The sequence below is a fragment of the Globicephala melas genome, chromosome 3, assembly GCF_963455315.2.
Source record: "Globicephala melas chromosome 3, mGloMel1.2, whole genome shotgun sequence".
Classification (NCBI taxonomy): domain Eukaryota; kingdom Metazoa; phylum Chordata; class Mammalia; order Artiodactyla; family Delphinidae; genus Globicephala; species Globicephala melas.
This window is the reverse complement of record NC_083316.1, coordinates 160,236,767-160,254,336: the sequence shown is the minus strand read 5'-3', so window position 1 is coordinate 160,254,336 and position 17,570 is coordinate 160,236,767. Positions and strand designations below refer to the sequence as shown.

At 51.1% G+C, this 17,570-nt stretch overlaps 1 protein-coding gene across 8 annotated transcripts in view; it reads left to right on the top strand.

Moving 5' to 3' along the window:
* SUGP2 (SURP and G-patch domain containing 2) overlaps nt 1-13,533 on the top strand; it is a 31,180-nt gene extending 17,647 nt beyond the window's left edge. For 7 of the 8 annotated variants that reach the window (XM_060296933.1, XM_060296929.1, XM_060296936.1 and 4 more), the window contains exons 6-11: nt 588-699; nt 4,474-4,991; nt 6,827-6,888; nt 9,841-9,977; nt 10,615-10,735; nt 13,275-13,533. In XM_060296933.1, the coding sequence (XP_060152916.1) occupies nt 588-699; nt 4,474-4,991; nt 6,827-6,888; nt 9,841-9,977; nt 10,615-10,735 (950 nt within the window). In that variant the 3' untranslated portion in view covers nt 13,275-13,533. Of the gene's footprint in view, nt 1-587; nt 700-4,473; nt 4,992-6,826; nt 6,889-9,840; nt 9,978-10,614 lie in introns of all 8 variants that reach the window. The other variant, XM_030880036.2, reaches the window with a different exon arrangement.
* The last annotated feature ends 4,037 nt before the right edge of the window (nt 13,534-17,570 follow it).

Below are 17,570 nucleotides of genomic sequence, written 5' to 3'. Positions count from 1 at the left end.
TTCTCCCAGCCATTACCTTCTCCTACTGCAACAGGCCTGCCCTCTGGCCAGTGCTTCCCACTCAGCACTAGGTGGGAATGGAGAGGGAAAAAATCTACACAACTGCTACATTTCTCTAGCTGTTGCTACATAACAAGCCAGTCCAAACTGTGGCTTCAAACAGGAGGCATCCAGTGTTGCTTCAAGTCAGCTGGGCTGGGCCTGCAAACTGTCTGCAGGCAGCGGCCAGTTGTCTGGAACTGTCAGCTGAGATGATAGGGGTAGTGGGCTACATGCCTGTCACCCACCAGCAGTTCACCTGACAGTCGGGTTTGGCCATCCAGGAGAGGCAGAGGAGGTGCTTGAGCCCTCTGAGGCCTGGACTCCACATTTCTGTCACATTCGTAGCCAGCAAGAGTTCCAGGGCCAGCCCCAATTCAAGGGGAAAAAAGAGAGTCCACCTCTGCTGGACAGAGCTGCAGAGTCACATGGCAAAGGGCAAGGGTACAGTGAGGGGCCGTCTTTGTAATCAGTCTCCACAACCCCACGATGTTCACATGGGAATTGGCATCTCAGAACCAATACATGACAGTTGCTTTATTTTGTAGTTGATACGAAGACAATGGAGACTGCAGAGAAACTGGCCAAATTTGTTGCTCAGGTGGGACCAGAGATTGAACAATTCAGCATAGAAAACAGCATTGACAACCCTGACCTTTGGTATGTACCCATCACACCCCTTTAATCTGAGGCCATGAGTGTCCTGAGAGCCCACAGGAGTTCACCCCATGAGTGTCCTGAGAGCCCACAGGGGATCGCCCCGGGATAAATCACGACTTCACTTCTGCTGAGCTCAGGGCTGTTAGGGAGCATGTGTTTTGGGTTGTTGGGAGACCTGCCCTTATCTGGGGCATCAGGAAAAGCCTCCCCCGGAGGGAAGTTTAAGCTGGATCTGAAGGTTCAATGGGCGTTGGCCAGGGGAAGGGGGAGGGAATGCCCTGGCCGAGGGACTTATAGTTTCCCCGGGACTTTTGCAGAGGCAAAGAGGAGAGTGTGTCCTCGCCCATGAGTCTGAGGAGGAGGAGGGCACTGTCCCTGGTCATGCTGGCTACTCTGGGCAGGATGAGAATGTGCTGCTCATGTAGCATGTTGGTGGGTTTTGGTCCAGATGTAAGCAGCAAGCACTTCCACTCAGTGATGGCGTGGCACCCTTGTGCCAGGAGGGGGCACCATTTTCCTCCCCATTCTTCAGATGGCGTAATCATTCAACACTACACAGCCCAGAGGCCACAGAACCAGAGCCCCACTCTGCCTGCGGGGTGCGGGTTCTCCTTCAGGGAGAGGCTGCCTGAGGGCCATGTGTTCCCAGTACCGAGCCGTAACCCGGCTGGGCTCCCCTTGGAGTGTGGGGTTCCTACGCTGTGTGGATTGTGTCCTATTGCCAGCTAGGGGTTCTGGGCGCTCACCCTGCTCCCAACATGCTAGAGAGTCGTGCCTCAGCTTAGTTAAGAATACAGTTAAAAACTTTACATTTCCTGGAGCATTTCTGGGACCCAGTAGTGGCTAAGCGCATACTTCTAGTTTGGCCTTACACACAATCTCTTTGTGTTTGTGGTGAGAATTTTTGGGTATCTTCCAGAAGGGGATTGTTGAATCATAGTTCAATGCAAACTAAGTTTTGTTAGTGCGAATTCCCCTCCCTGAGGGCCACTCTCCTAGGAGTGTCATGAGTGCCTGTCCCCACCCCCCACCTTTTGGCATGCCTTTGAGCCAGTGGGATTAGTGAGGAATTTCTAATTTTCTCAGTGAAGTTTTAGTTTGCATTTTTCTTATGAGTGAAATTGAACCTCTTTTCATAAACTTGTGTCCTTTGAATATCTTTCTGTAAACTGTTCATATCATTTGCCCTTTTTTTAAAAAAAAGTTTTGTTGAGGTATAATTGACATGCCATAAACTGCACATATTTGTCTAATAAGTTTTTTTATTAATTAATTTATTTTTGACTGCATTGGGTCTTTGTTGCTGCGCACGGGCTTTCTCTAGTTGCAGTGAGCAGGGGCTACTCTTCCTTGCGGAGCGCGGATTTCTCATTGTGGTGGCTTCTCTTGTTGCAGAGCATGGGCTCTAGGTGCGCAGGCTGCAGTAGTTGTGGCACATGGGCTCAGTAGTTGTGGTGTGCAGGCTCAGTAGTTGTGGCACACGGGCTTGGTTGCTCTGCAGCATGTGGGATCTTCCTGGACCAGGGCTCAAACCCTGAATTGGCAGGAGGATTCTTAACCACTGTGCCACCAGGGAAGTCCCTGTCTAATAAGTTTTAATGCGTGTTTACACTCATGCAGCCATCACCAACATCAAGATGATGAACACATCCATGACTCAAAAGTTTCCTTGTGCCCTTTGTCATCCCTTCCTGCAGGCAGCTGCTGATCAGGGTTCTCTCACTGTAAATAGTTTGCATTTTCTATAATTTTGTGTAAATGCAGTTTGTTTTCTCCTTTTGTCTGGCTTCTTACTCCACATAGTTATTAGGGTTCATCCATGTTGTGTGTATCCATAGTTCATTCCTGTTTATTGCTGAGTGTATCGCATTGTATGGCTGGACCACAGTTATTTACCCATTCAGCTGTTGATAGCATTGAGATGTTTCCATTCAGGGACAATTTCAGATAAACCTTCTGTGAGCAGTCATGTACAAGGTCTGCTTTTATTTCTCTCCAGTAAAATACTGAGGCAGAGAAAGACTGGCTCACATGGTGGGTCTGTGTTTAACTTTTGAAGAAACTTCCAGACAGTCTTTCTAAGTGGTGGCACAGTTTTGCATTTCCAGCAGCTTGGGTGAGAGTTCTGGTTCCTCCCCATCTTCACCAGCACTTGATAGTGTCAGTCTTCTTCATGTTAGCCCTCTTGGTGCGGGGGAGGGGTGGTTTTCATTTGTGTTTCTCTGAGGACTAACAGTGCTGAGCATCTTTGCATGTGCTTATGTATTTTTTTAGTGAAGTGTCTGCTCGGATCTTTGGCCTGTTGTTTTATTGGGCCGTTTATTTACTTATTAATGAATTTTGAGAGTTTGTTATGTATTCTTGATACAAGTTATTTGTCAAGTGTGTGGTTTGCAGATAATTTCTCCCAGTCTGTGACTTGTTTTCTCATTCTAGCAGTGTCTTTTGGAGGGCAGAAGTTCTTAATCTTTGCCCTTTTCTCAATTGGGATTTTTGGATTTATTCTTTCTAGTTTCTCTGACCTTTTACCTGTAATGTAATTGTATCTATTTCCTTCATAGTTGGATATTTTTCACTTTACTTATGGTATGTTCTGCAGTGCAGAAACGTTTGATCTAGTAAAATTTCTGTTTTATCTCGTTGCACCTGGATACAGAGTTACAGTTAGAAAGAATCTCCCTACACTCAGATTATAAAGACATTTATGTATTTTCTTCTACAACTTGTATGGCTTGGTTTTTACATTTAGATCTCTGATCGGTGTGGGGTTATTCAGGAGCAGAGAGTACAGCATAGATCCAATTTAAATATTTTTGTAAAAAGCCGCCCAGTTGTCCCAACACCATTCGTTGAAAAGACTGTTCTTTTTCACAGTGATTTGAGAGGCCACCTTCATCAGATACTGTGTTTCTGGCCTTCCTCTTGGTCTGTCTGTCCATAGACAAGTACCACACTGTTTTAACTATAGAAGCTTAACACACCTTGTAATACCTGGTGGAACTGAGCCCCTTGTTGATCTTGTTCAGGGGTTTCCTAGATAGTCTTACATACTCATGTTTCTATATGAACTTAAGAATCAGATCCAGAAAAAAATGATGCTTTTACTTTTATACGTTAATATTTAATTAAGGGAGAATTGACTTCATTATGAGCCTGAGTTGTCCTGTCCAAGAACAAGGGCTGTCTTTCCTTTGGCCCAAGTAAATTTTGTGTGTTTTCGGTTTCTCACACCAGCCGCAGCTCCAAGCTGTGGCTAGGGCCATTGGACTCGGAGGCTCAGAGAGGCCTTTTTGCCAGCATGTTCACACAGCTTTGCTGCAGGACATGAGGCAGGAGGTGACACACCTCTCTCCATCTCATGGCTGGAGTATGGGAGGAACCAGAGAGTCACAGTGAGCACACCCAGGCCCAGAGTGGCCAGTGACGTAATCAGAAAGAGATGAGGTAAGGCCCAGTTTGGATCTCCTGGCTGTAGTGTTAGAGCTCGTTCTAGCACGTTCTCTGGTCGTCCCTGCATACCTTGTTCCTCCAGCTCCCTCCCCGAGAAAGCAATAAGGCCTCTTATGTTCTGGCTACTTCGTTAAATTACTAGTACTCTACAAGCTTTCTATCTCATTGTAAAGCTGCCCATCAACCACAGCTGGTGGAAAGAGGTCATGTGTTCGCTTCTTTGTCCCACCCCCAGCTTTGTCAAGTCCATTTGGACAGTTTCAGAAAATACGAATGTTTATAGAGAACCCTCTGGTTAACCAATGTATTTCATCTTTATCCCAGGTTTCTACATGACCAAAACAGTTCAGCTTTCAAATTCTATCGAAAGAAAGTATTTGAACTGTGCCCATCGATTTGCTTTACGTCATCTCCTCTGAACCTTCCTGCCAGCAAGAGCACCGATTCTCAGGAGAGCCCCCTGGAGCCCATGGAGGGGGAAGGAGAGTTTGAGGATGAGCCCTCTCAGCACAAGGCTGAGCTGGAGAGCCCAGAGGTGATGCCTGAGGAAGACGAGGACGAGGAAGAGGATGAGGAGGACGAGGAAGGGAGTGAGGAGGCCCCCACTCCTGGAGGGGCCTCCAGGCCGGCAGGAGGGTCGACCAAGTCTGAGGGCTCGGAGGGCAGCCCCCCAGCTGATGGCCTCCTGAGTGGGGTGACCGAGGATGGCCCGGCTGGTGCGCCTGCCCTGTCACAGTCCTCCTCAGGGGCCTGCTTCCCCCGGAAGAGAGTCAGCAGCAAGTCGCTGAAGGTCGGCATGATTCCGGCTCCCAAGAGGCTGTGTCTCATCCAGGAGCCCAAAGGTAAGTGCCTGGCTATTGACACAGTGCCCCCAGCACGGTCTTCTGTTTAACACCTGAGGAGGAGTCATGGTGCTCGGTTGTGGGCCATGAAAAATTGTGGAGATGTTGTCTGACTGTTTTGAAGAATTTACCTGGCCCTCAGCCCAAGTTCAGGTGCAAGATGACCAGCTGGCCCCCGTCACCCTTTCCGCCTCTGATTACTCCAGCTAACCTGGACATTACCTTCCAGAACACTCCCAGGGCCAACACAACATGGGGTTCTTCGGTCTTATGTTTTTAACCTAAAATAGTGCTATTGGTTTTGCACGCAGTCCAAAATGTTCATGAGAAACTGACGTTTCCAGTTGGTCTGAGGTTGGCACTCTAAGGAGATGCTGCGTTTGGCTTCTAGCACCCCACATGCTGCTTGTTATTTTCCATTATTGCTCAGCTTCCAACAGGGGAGTCCTGGCTGTGGAAGGAATGGGCCTGGGTCATCTTGGCTGTTTCCTGCCTGTGATCTTGAGGCGTGCCCAGCTTTCTGAGTGCCTCCATCTCCCCAAAGACCCCAGAACTGTGATGACTGCTTGGTGACGATGAGGCAGGAGGACACGGACAGGGATCAGTCTTGGGCAGCAGTTAGTGGGAGCTGTGCAATCCATGCTCTGCCAGCCTTGGCCATGGAAGGCCATCTCCTTCCTGCCTGTGGGGAGGGTCAAGTTTCTTGAGGTACAATTTACCAGCAGTAAAGGTGCACCCTTTTCAAGTTCACGGAGTTTTGGCAAAGGTGTATAGGCATGAGCCCCCCAGTACAGCCGAGCTGGAGCTCGTCCCAGAAGTGTCTCTGTGTCCCTCTGCAGTTTTCTCCTCTACCCAGCCCAGGCAACCACAGACCATCTTCTGGCCTTGTGGTTTTGCCTTTTCTAGGCTGTCAGTAGGCGAATCACATCATGTCCCGCCTTTTGTTGGGCTGCTCACTGCCCGCCCAGGTTTCCACACAGCCGGGCCTGTGTGGGGCTGATGCTGTGATGCTTGTGTGGCAGGTGGTTTTGGTGAACAGGGCTCCATTGTGTGCGGAGAGCCTGTGTGTTCTACATTATTGAGACCATCATATTCACACCCAGCAGTGTCAGTATAGTTTCTCCTGCTAAAGGAACAGTTCTCGTGGTTTGTGTTTGGAAACCTTGGTGTTGCAATGGATTTCTAACTGTTCTACTAAACTCTTATGTCCTTCAGAACTTATCAGAGTATGGTAGCACATCAGAATGCTTGTTAAGATGGCTTTTATGGGGCGAAAGTGGAATTCTTTCTACTTTAGAAGCTCTCAGTTATTTTGATAGGGTGGTTGATGAGATAGTACCAGACCTGCTGATCTCTCCTTTGTCAAATATAATAATAACAATAATAATAACGTGATGTGGTGCTGTGTATGAGAAGCATGGTTGTTTTTACTAGAAAGTTCTGAGTGGACTTTACTTCTCTATCTATGGAACAGTCACAGGGACATGAGGAGGGCACAGTGTTGCAAATAGCTCATTTGTTGAAGCAAAATGTATTCCTACGGTCATGGAAAATGACCCACATGTCAAGTCCTTCGTCATAAACGTGGGAATCATGCTTAGGTAGACTCTCCCATAGCAAGGCAGCCCTCAGTTGAGCCTCTGTTCTGCCTCTGCACTCCGTGGGTCACAAGATTCCTGAGAGGAGTCAGGGCCAAATGGCTGGCCCTGTGGTGCAGCTCCTAGCCACCTTCTGTCCGCAGAGGGGCTATAAGCCAAAACTGCAGCACCCTCATCCTCTAAATAATTTGGGGAAAGTACATATATGTGTATATATACATTTCTTTTGTCTTCCAGTTCACGAACCAGTTCGAATTGCCTATGACAGGCCTCGGGGTCGTCCCGTGACCAAGAAGAAGGTGAGTGTGGCTGTGAGTCCTCACGTGTGACGTAGTCAGAGTTTGCCAGAGTTCCAAAGGGCACTGGCGTGACTAAGCTATACTCATACTTCAGGCCAGGTGTCAGCATACAAAGCACAACACACAGCCTTTTCTCTCCCGGGACTTCTTAAAAGTGTTTTGCATTGCCCAAAACCACAAGAGGGAGTAATTAGTCTACTTAACGGATGTATGAGGCCTGATATGTGCAATGGATTGGAGAGATGAACAAGATAATGTCTCAGCCAATGAGAAGTTCAGATTTAGTAGACTATAATTGTGGTTAAAAGTGTGCTACTTTGCTAGTAAGCCGAGCGCATGTGCGTACGCATGTGTGTTTATTAACTGGTCAGCACCTCTTGTGCTCCCAGCTCCATCTGCCCACCTAGAGGCAGCCATGAGCGGGGCTGGCAGCAATAGAAATGTGCAGGACCGGGAATGGTGGGTGCTGTGGGTGCAGAGAAGCAGGTCAAAGGGAGGCAAGCAATAAGGTGGGTTGGGGGTACCCTTTAAGCAGGGAGGCCTAGGAGAAGCCCCAAATCAGTCACAGGTCAGCAGGGAGCCCTTTGTGCCTAGAATGGAGTGATGGGGTGAGGAAGTAGAGGTGGCAAGCACCCAGGTCACATAGGGCTTGTTGATGGATGTCAGCACTGTGGCCCTTTCTCTGGGAGAGGCATTGGAGAACCACGGTGGGGATTTGGGTGGAAGACATGGCCACTATGGCAGCTGTGTTGAGAGCAGCCTGTGGGGTGGGGGGCGAGGCAGAGCCGGGGGTCCAGGAGAGGCGAAGGTGGAGTTGGTGGGACTTGCTCATGGATTGGATGTGGAACAGAGAAAGCCAAGAGCCCAGGGTGACTCCAGGGTTGTCAGCCTGGACAGTTAAGAGAATGGAGCTGCCATTGACTGAAATGGGGAGCCCCTGTGGGAGCGGGTCATTGGAAGAAGACGGGGGCACACTCCAGACAGCTGGGCTGACACATGTCGGGGCAGGTGAGGCTACACAAGCTCACCTGGGATACATGTGGGGATATCACAGGTCTCTAGAGGTCAGGGAGGTGAGTGGGGAACCAGGCGAGGTCTCTGCTGGTGTCAGGGGATGAGCAAAGCCCAAGTTGTGGCTCAGACCTGTTCTGAGTGCATTGCATCAATATCAATGGCCAAATGAAGCATCAGTGTGACCCCAGTTACAGCTGAGAGCAGGGACCTTCCTGTACCCGAAGCTTATGGTCTTAACAGCTGTGTTGAGTTTTAAGCTGACCCAGCACCCGGGTACCCATCTGGTGGCCTGGGTGAGGCACAGCCTGGTGAGAAGGCAGCCTTTTCAGGCTCAACCTGGCCATCTAATCTTGGCATGTGAATCCTGAGGTTTTATACATCTGTAAAGTGGGGCAGTTGCACCTATCCTGCAGGTAGGAGATACCTTGAGGATTAAATGAAATGTATGTTAACCCGGTGTGCAGCCAGCTGGTGTCCTGCAAACATGGGTCTCTCTTTGGGGTGACTGCAGGCAGGGAGGAGGTCTCCCCTACAGCTCTCTGTGCACACCTCAGCCTGGCCTATGGTGCATGGCTTTGCTCCAGCCCCAGGAAACCAGGCAGGGTGATTCTTAGACACAGTTGAACACTCACAAAGATCTGTCCAGCTGAGTGGACCCCTGTTCCTCCTGTTGCTCCCACCTGAACAGCTTTCCCGAAGGGGGATGCAAGCCTGCCATTTGGGGACCAGTGGCCAGCCTTCCCTCTGCCTTCCCCATCCTCTTCCCCTCCCCACTTGTCCCCTGCTCAGACCCTCTCCACTACTCCCAGCTGCCTTGATCAGGATAGAGGAACCTTCTCCCTGGGAGCATGTGAGGCCCTGGGGACAGGCTGTGTTCAGTGTTTAGTAAACGGATTAAAGAAATTGGCTCAGGCGGCAGGGACTCTGAGCCCCCAGCTGCCCAGCGGTTCCAGCACACTGTGGGTGCTAATGAATATTCATGAGTGAATGGAAATCCCCTTTGCTCACACTGGGCAGGCTTCTCCTCCAAAGGCCTCTAGGCTTTTTAATTTGTCTTCCCACAGTCAGCTCTGGAGCCCAGACTTCCTCTAGGGCTTCTTACCTTTCCACCCACAAGGTCTTTCCCAGGCCCCATCCTTCTTCCCAGCTGCACTGGCTCTCAGTGAGGTCTGCTCTGTGCTAGACATGGACCCCAGAGTCCAAGTGAAACCTGGTCCCTGCCCTTGGGGAGCTCTCAGAGCTCCAGACCTGGGAAGGACCAGAAAGACACATAGGTCAGTCAGGTTTGCTGAGTAATGCCTGAGGGCAGCCAGGGAAGCTTCCAGGATAGGATCACTGCTCAGAGTTTTGGAAGCCCATGGGAATTAATGAAGCAGTGGGAGAGGAGTGGGGGTCAAATAGGGAGGACCCTTTGAGCCGATTTTTCTGTACAGCCTCTCTCCACTGCCTTTCTGGATCCCTCCTGCCTTAGCCCTGCTGCCCCTCTGACTCCTGCACTCCAGGGGCCTTCCTGCCTCAAGTCCTGTGCCCTGTGTCCCTCAGGCTGGGGTATGCCCTTTGGTCATCACAGGGCCACTCTCTTTATCCAGGTCTTCACTCTGGGCTCTTCCTACTCACCCTTTGGCCCCAGGACCCACCATCCCCTCACGAAGTTTAATTCACAGTCTCAACACTGCAACAAGAGTGGTCATGGTGAAGCCTGAGAGGCTGGTCTGGTGTGGTTCTGTGGGGATACCTCAGGCTGGTGACCTCCAACCTTTAGAGGTCTGAACCCACCCAGGGAATATTGCCAGGACCATGGCTTGATCTTGAGCATCTGTGGAGTCAGGGAGGCATTAGGGGTGTTAGTACTGGACCATGTCCAGGTGTAACGCAGGGCAGACCCTTGCTCCAGGGGCTTTGCTGCACCTCACGTGCCACACTCTTCTCTCTCCTCAGAAACCCCAGGACTTTGATTTCGCCCAGCAGAAACTGACCGACAAGAACCTGGGGTTCCAGATGCTACAGAAGATGGGCTGGAAGGAGGGTCACGGCCTGGGCTCCTGTGGGAAGGGCATCAGGGAGCCTGTCAGTGTGTACGCAGTGGGCGCTGGGGGCCAGGGGTGGGGATGGGCAACCGTGCCTGGGGAGATGAGGCTTTCTGTGGGATTCTGGTCCTAAGTCCTTTGACCTGCAGTCTGATCCTTGGTTTCCTTCATGTCAAACATGGGTTATAGCAGATCATTTACATATGCAGGTGTTCATACAGCTCCTTGCTGCACTTGCATAGACTTGGTCCCTGGCATTTGGCCGCATTCCTTATTATCATAAAAGCTTGAGTGGTAATGCTGGGTAGTTACGCTAAGAGCCGCTTCCCTTTTCCAGGAGCCCACATGCAGACTAGCCAGGGTAGAGCACGGCCCAGAGTTTATTAAGCCCCATTAGCAGCCAGCAAGCATTTCAGTTAAAATTGAGCTTAGCACCTGCTGGGGAGGCTTTCTGCCGTAATCAGGGGCTGGTTCTGAGCACACTTCTCAGAAAGTTCGCATGCCTGCACGGGTGAGTATCCCTTGTTCCCCACTGTGAATTGTGTCTCTATTTTCCCCCTCCCTTGCTGTCACTGTTGTGTGTCCCTCATACCTCTGTCCCACTCAGATGACTCAGGCTGTTTTCCATCTCCTGGTGGCCGGGCTCTGGGCTCAGGTGTGGCTAACTCTCCATTTTGCTCCTTAGGGGAACTGCCTCGGAAGGGGAGGGGTTGGGTGCCGACGGGCAGGAGCACAAAGAAGACACGTTTGACGTGTTCCGTCAGAGGATGATGCAGATGTACAGACACAAACGGGCCAACAAATAGGTACGTATGTGAGCTAGTGTGGGGGGCATTCTGCCTAAGCTGATGTTCTGGTACACAGAGAAACTTCCTCCAGAAAAGTTAGTGTGCCCCACTCCTCAAAACCCAAACATCAAGATATCACTCCCCCTAAAAGATCATAAAATTTTGTGAGGGAAACAAAAGGAGTGTTTGGATGTGGATGTGTCCCACCTCTCACCTTCCAGGCTGAAGGAACGAGCCCAATGCTCGCCAAGCGCCACTGCACGCAGCCCATGGTGCGGCCTCTGCACTGGGCTCCCAGGTGCGACTGTACGTGGCCATCTTGTGGAAACAAGCCACCACGGGAGTGGCCTGGTGTCTTACGAGTGTAAGGGTGACCTGGAAGCTGGTGCTGCAGAGGACGCCACTCTGCCTCATCCCTTTCTGAGGGTCTTCAAATCCTTTTCCTTCTGAGGGGCCTTTGGCCTATAAATATCCTATCTTTCTCCTATCTTTCTCCTCTCCTCTCAGTTTTGAACAAAATCGTTCTCTCCCTGAATAGATGAAAACCATTGGTGAGAAAGATAAGGCTTGAAGCAGCAATTACTTTTAAAACGCCACCTCTGTCCCGGATCTGCCCTGGAACCAGTGCCCAAGTAGGTTTGGTGTGTACACAAAAAACAAACATCTCTGCAGTTTCTGGTGCGGAGGTTCCACCCGCTGGCTTTTCTTTTTCTTAAAAAAAGAACGCACCATTTCCAATCCGCTTTTGCCTTTCACCCTCTTCCAAATGCTTTTGGCAGCAAGTCTTCTCCAAGTCTCCCCTGGTTCCGCTCAGAAGGTGGGGCTGCCCTTGAAAGCACCAGCACCCTTTAAGTGCTCAGGAACCAGCTCCTGTCGGTTTTTCTGTCCTGGGACACATTGCTCTCTAAAAGTGATCTGCTTGCAAACTTGATACCGAAACAGTCACAGATCATATCTTCTCAAATTTAAATAGGGAATATAAATCAGTAATAATGAGGTCTGTGCTTTGGTACCACAGCTGTCGGTTGGAGTGCTGAAGCTCTTTAAACAAGTGGAGGTACTGGATTCGATGAACGTGTTATTTATGGAGTCTCATCTCTTAAATGCATCCCAAGAGACTTGATGAAATTTCAGCAATGTATTCAGCAGCTGTATTCAGGGGGGGAGTAATCATTACACCGATGAAACTTTCCCCAAATTTACGTGTCTCTTAGAATCCACAAAGCAAACTAGTTTTTTTTTCTTAAACCACATATGGAGTCTCTCCTACAAAGGGGTGGGAGGTGTAAACTCTTCAAGACTCTTCAGTTTTTGCATGTGTGGCAATGTAAAGAATTGTTTTATTAGGGCCTTTGTACAGAGCAGAAAGGATCCTCTTGGGGTGGGCTGTGCAGCTGTTTGCTATTTCAAGGCGTATGATTGCCGCCCCTTCCAGCTTCTCGCACTCTGCCTCTTGCAACTACATGCGAAATTCTCAGGCTGTGGGAATCTCTCAGCCCTTCCTCACAAAGCAGCAGTGTTGAAGTTTTAAATACATGCTAAAATCTGGAAAACAGGATCCTGCTGATACTATAAGCTTGGGGGACACAGCAGTGAGTTACCCTGTCAGCCACTTGTATTGGCTGTTATGAAATCCTTGCTTTCTCAAAGCCCGAGACCTCCTGGGCTGTAGTCCCAGGCTCCTCTGGATCTGTCTTGTCTGTCTGGCCCACGCTCACCAGCACAGCGTCACGGGCCTGTGCCAGCATCTCACGTGCCCGCCTGATGTTGCCCTTCTTCATGCCACGGGTAGTCCCCAGGGCCCTGCTTGCTTCTGGTCACTTTTGTTGCTTTGGCAACTGGCAGATCTTTATGGCCACGGACATGCTGGAGGTTCTTCAGCAGAGTTGAAATAGCCTGCAGGGGTGGTGTGGTTTTGGGGAACCACAGCTATGGGTTTTTTTTTCTAATCTTTCCAACAGCCTTCCATGTTGGCTGGGGATCAGGTAAAGGGATAGAACTCTGAGAACAGGGCCTTGATCCCGCATGGCCTTTCACAGAGCACCCTTTGGTGCTGAGTGAGGTGTGCACCCCCCAGCATGGGTCCTGGCTCTTTTTTCAAGCATCGTATTCGCTTTGTCCTAGTATACTCATTCTTGGCTTTCCTCTGCTTTTATTTATAAGTAAAATACTTTAGGAATTCCCAGGGTTTGAGCCCTGTTCCCACAGCCTCCTGCCACTCCTCCTCCTGGAGGTGTCCTGCTTTGAGCTGACACTGTGAGCCTTTGGCAGTCGTCAAAGGGAGCACCTACTTCTTGAGCCTGGAAAGTCCTGTAAGCACTCAGGTGGCGCTTCTGTGGAGTTGGCATTGAGGCAGTGAAGGTGTTGCGTGGGCCGGGGAGGAGCGTGGTGGTGCGTCCCTGTGCCAGCTGTCGACTGGGGACCAGCGTGCTGGCCCTCTGTGCCCGCCCTTGCCCTCTCCAGCAGAGGCCACTCTGCGGAGAGCACGTGTGAGAGCAAGTGCGATGTGCAGTTGCATAGCCTTGTCAAAGTCACAGTGTCTTTTCTGTCATTCTAGTTCCAGGGTCTCTTCCATGAGGACGACAGGCATCCGGAAAGTGCTAACTCACCACTTTGGGTGCTTACTGTCTCTGCCTTGTTTCCATCACTGGAAATCATATAGAGAAATTTAGCATTTTTGGTCCTTGGTAAAACCTAGAAGACATTTGTGATGTTACAAAATGGAAGCTTTGGGTTTTGTTTCTTTTTTTTTAATCTAAGAAGTTGTGGATGTTGTTAATCATTTAGCAGTTGAAATAAATGTAGAGGAAACCTAATTTTCCATGGTCTCCGTTGATGTGTTTTTAAATCAGACTGGTTGGGGAACACATGGTAGATGTTGTAGGGCCTACGTGGAGCCAGATCGTAAACACTCCTGCCTCCCAGGCATGCCCTCTGCCTGCGGGGGCCTTTCTGACTGGCTTGCTGCAGCTGGGGAAGCCTAGAGGGTGCCAGAAAGCAGGTAGTGATCAGGGCCAAACATAGTGGGTGGGTCCACTCTGTTTTCTGTAGAGAGGGGGGTTTATTGCTGGGTACAGAAATCTGCCTTTGAGAGGGTATCGGGACATGGGAGCTTTACCTGAGCTGCCCACAATTCACCTGCCCACCTCAAGGCCTTCCCTGATCTCAGAGTCGGGGTTACAGCTGCCAGAGTTAGACCAAGGCCCACCTGGGCTTCCCCCTGAGTTAGGAGCTGGCCTGTGGGACATCTTCAAAGCTCCCTGCTGTTCCCATATTCTGTCCAGCCTGTGTATGATTCCTCCATCAGCAGCCCCTTGGCCCTTCTGGTGAGGAGGGAGGGTAAAGAGCACATAGGTGGGCAAGCCTGGCACCTACAGGACCTGCAGGGACTTCCACCTGAACACAGTGTAATGGGCAGGAGCCTGGGATATGGTTGTGCCCGGGGTAGCAGGGAGCCCAGGAAGGGTTTGGGGGGCCTTTGTCAGCAAGAAAGGGAGGGAAGGAGGAGACAGGGCCCCTTAGGAAGCTGGTGTGAGACCCCTGAACCTCTCCTCTCACTGTGTCCCAGAGGACACTCAGGAGTGATGAGGACCCATATGATCATGATGGGAGCTCTTGTCATCCAAGAACCTCCCACACATTTGCTGTCATCTTCACCAGAGCCCTGGAGGTTGGTGTCTGACCATGAGCTTTAGTGCCGCTCCCTGAGAAAGTTGCTCAGAACCTATAAGGACCCCACCCATTCTCCTCCTCCCTCTTGGGAGCCCCCCTTCCCAGCTCTCCTTTATCACTGTGCAGGGCTGGGGAAGGTCACTTAGACAAAGGCACACAGAATGAGGTTCTCCAGCCCAGGACACTGTTCAGGCTTTGACCTCCGGCAGGTCTCTCCACCTCAGGCCTCAGTTTCCCCTCTGCGATTTGGGAAGGATTTCTTCCTCTGCTACCTTGTCATTTAGGGCTAACTGGAACCTGAACATACCATTCTCAGCCTGGAGGGCCCCTCGCCTCCACGTCCTCCCCCCACAGCCTCTCCTCTCCCTGGAAGCCTTCTGGACCAGGACCGTGAGAGGCAGAGGGTGCTGCCAGAGGAGCTCCAGTCTCCAGTGTTAAAGCAGGCCTTTGCTATGCCTGCACACGGACCTACATAACATGCACACGTAATACATGCAAACGTGCCCATTCAAGCAACATGAGTACATTTTCTTTTGTAAAAGATTTTTGAAAATGCAAGACCCAGATACGCGCGGAACAAAGCACAGAGGTTTCCCCTCTTTCCCACTCCCATGTAAAAATAACAAAAAATAAATTTAATAATTTAAGGCTTACGATGCATGCCGCCTAGAGACTTGCTTCCTCGTTGTCTCAACAGTCTTTCCACATGAGTTTGATTTCAAGTACTGTTTGTGAATAAGTAATGCCTGGCTGAAGTCAGGAGGTACAGAAGTGTGTTCTGTGGGAAGATAATTTTCCACGACCCACAGCACTCAGGTATCAGGTTCCTATGTGTAGATTATTTTATTTTCTTTATTTATTTTTGGCCACGCAGCATGTGGGCTCTTAGTTTCCCAGGGATCAAACCTGTGCCCCTTGCAGTGGAAGCATGGAGCCTTAGCCACTGGACCACCGGGTAAGTCCCTAGATGATTTTATATATGGGCATATTTTAGATACAGACCTTCTTAAAAATGAAAATTATACTTCACATTCTGTTTTTGCCTTTTGCTTTTTTCCACTTAACTTTCCAAAAAACATTTATGTATAACAATGTCTTGGACTGTCATTTATCTCACAAGTTCCCCATCCATAGCCATATGGGTTATCCCGAAACTTTGGCCCCAGTTAGAACACCTTTGTGGATAAAGCCCTTCAAATGGCATTTCTGGGGTCTCCCCACCTCACTGCCTGCCTCCAGTGTCCCTGTGTCATCCGACTTTGGGGGCAACCCTGGGGGTTCCCCTGTTTCCCCAGCCATGCCTGCCTCGCCAGGGCGTAGTGGAGCTGTGGACTCTGGGAAGCGCTCCACTGCAAACCAGAGCCTGCAGCCCTGACCCCTCCGGACCATGTCCTTGCACTATATTCAGGACACAGGTCCAGCTGCCACCCCTCTCTTCTACCCCCAGATCCCTCTAACCCCGTCACCCCCTCCATCCAATTTTGACCGTCCTGGAGCCAGCACAGCTGCAGCAGGTGACCTTGATTTCCCAGGAGGCCCATCAGCCTGGGCAGGGGACCCTGCCTCTCCAGGCCTTGACTTCTCCCTCTATCCAGTAATTGGCCAACATCCACCCAAGGGGCATCATGAGGGCTGGATATGCACCAGCTGGGAGTTGCGGGGAGGGGAAGGGGAGCCTGCCACAGCAGGTGGTGGGACAATGTGCCTGGTTTCCTCCAGTGAAAGGTACAGCCGATTTGCAGGGTAATCCAGGACCACTCCTAGAGAGGGTTTAGAGGGACTGGTTTTGTTACTGATCCTTCCATATCCTGTCCTCTTGGGCCTCAGTTTCCCCACCTGTGAAGTAGGCGTTGTCCTTGAAGATCCGTAACCCCCTTCACTGTGTGCCCTCCTCACCCCTCCCTGGCCAGCCCGAGGGTGGGGTCACACCCCCAAACTGCCCCCCTCCCACTGAGGAGGGGCTGAGGCCTAGGGTCCAGCCCCTAGGACAGGGGTAACTTGTCAAAATCCCATGTGTTTGGGGCATGGGGACAGTCGGAGGGGAGGAGCAGTGGTGACAGTTATTGTTGGGGCTGGAGGCAAACTCCTGCCCGGCTACATGACTGCCAGCTGTCCTGTCCTATTGTACAGATGGGGAAACTGAGACCCAGAAAGGGGAAGAGCCCAGTCCCAGGCTGCACAATGAGTTCTCCAAAGTCTCAGTGCCTGCTTGAGCCTCAGTTTCCCCATCTGGGTAGGGCTGGCACTGTGCTGCAGCAGGCAGCAAACTTTTTTTTTTTTTTTTTCGGTACATGGGCTTCTCACTGCTGCGACCTCTCCCATTGCGCAGCACAGGCTCCGGACGTGCACGCCCAGCGGCCATGGCTCACGGGCTTAGCTGCTCCGCGGCATGTGGGATCTTCCCGGACCGGGGCACGAACCTGCGTCCCCTGCATTGGCAGGTGGACCCCCAACCACTGCGCCACCAGGGAAGCCCAGGCAGCAAACTTTTGAGCCTGTTGTTGGGACTTACGGTTGAGGCCTGGGGCCAAGTATTGGCTCCTACTCCTGGATGTCAAGTGTTAGGGAAACTCCTAAGCTGTGCAGCTGGCCATCAGTGGGGGTGACTCTCCACCCTGCCCCCAGGCTCCACTATGCCTGCCGGACCTCCATTCAACCTTCAAGGCCCACTTCCCATGTCTCCTCCTCCAGGCAGCCTGCCCTGCTCTCCCTGACAGAGGCCCTGCTGCCCCTCTGGCTTCCCCAGGTCTGTCCCTTATACCCCTGTCTTGGGGCGTCCAAGTCTGGCCCTGTCTCACCTGGGTTGAGAGCTCCTTCACCTGGGCCTTCTTGTCTTTAAACCCCCAGCATTGAATGAGTGTTTCATGAAAGGACAATGAACAAGTGTATTTTTTTTTTTTTTTTTTTTTTGCGATACACGGGCCTCTCACCGCTGTGGCCTCTCCCATTGCGGAGCACAGGCTCCGGACGCGCAGGCTCAGCGGACATGGCTCACGGGTCCAGCTGCTCCGCGGCATGTGGGATCCTCCCGGACCAGGGCACGAACCCGTGTCCCCTGCATCAGCAGGCGGACTCTCAACCACTGCGCCACCAGGGAAGCCCGAACAAGTGTATTTTGTACAGTGTCTGAAGGGGACCCGCTTTGGGGTGGGACAGGCAGACCCAAGTCAAGTCCTAGACT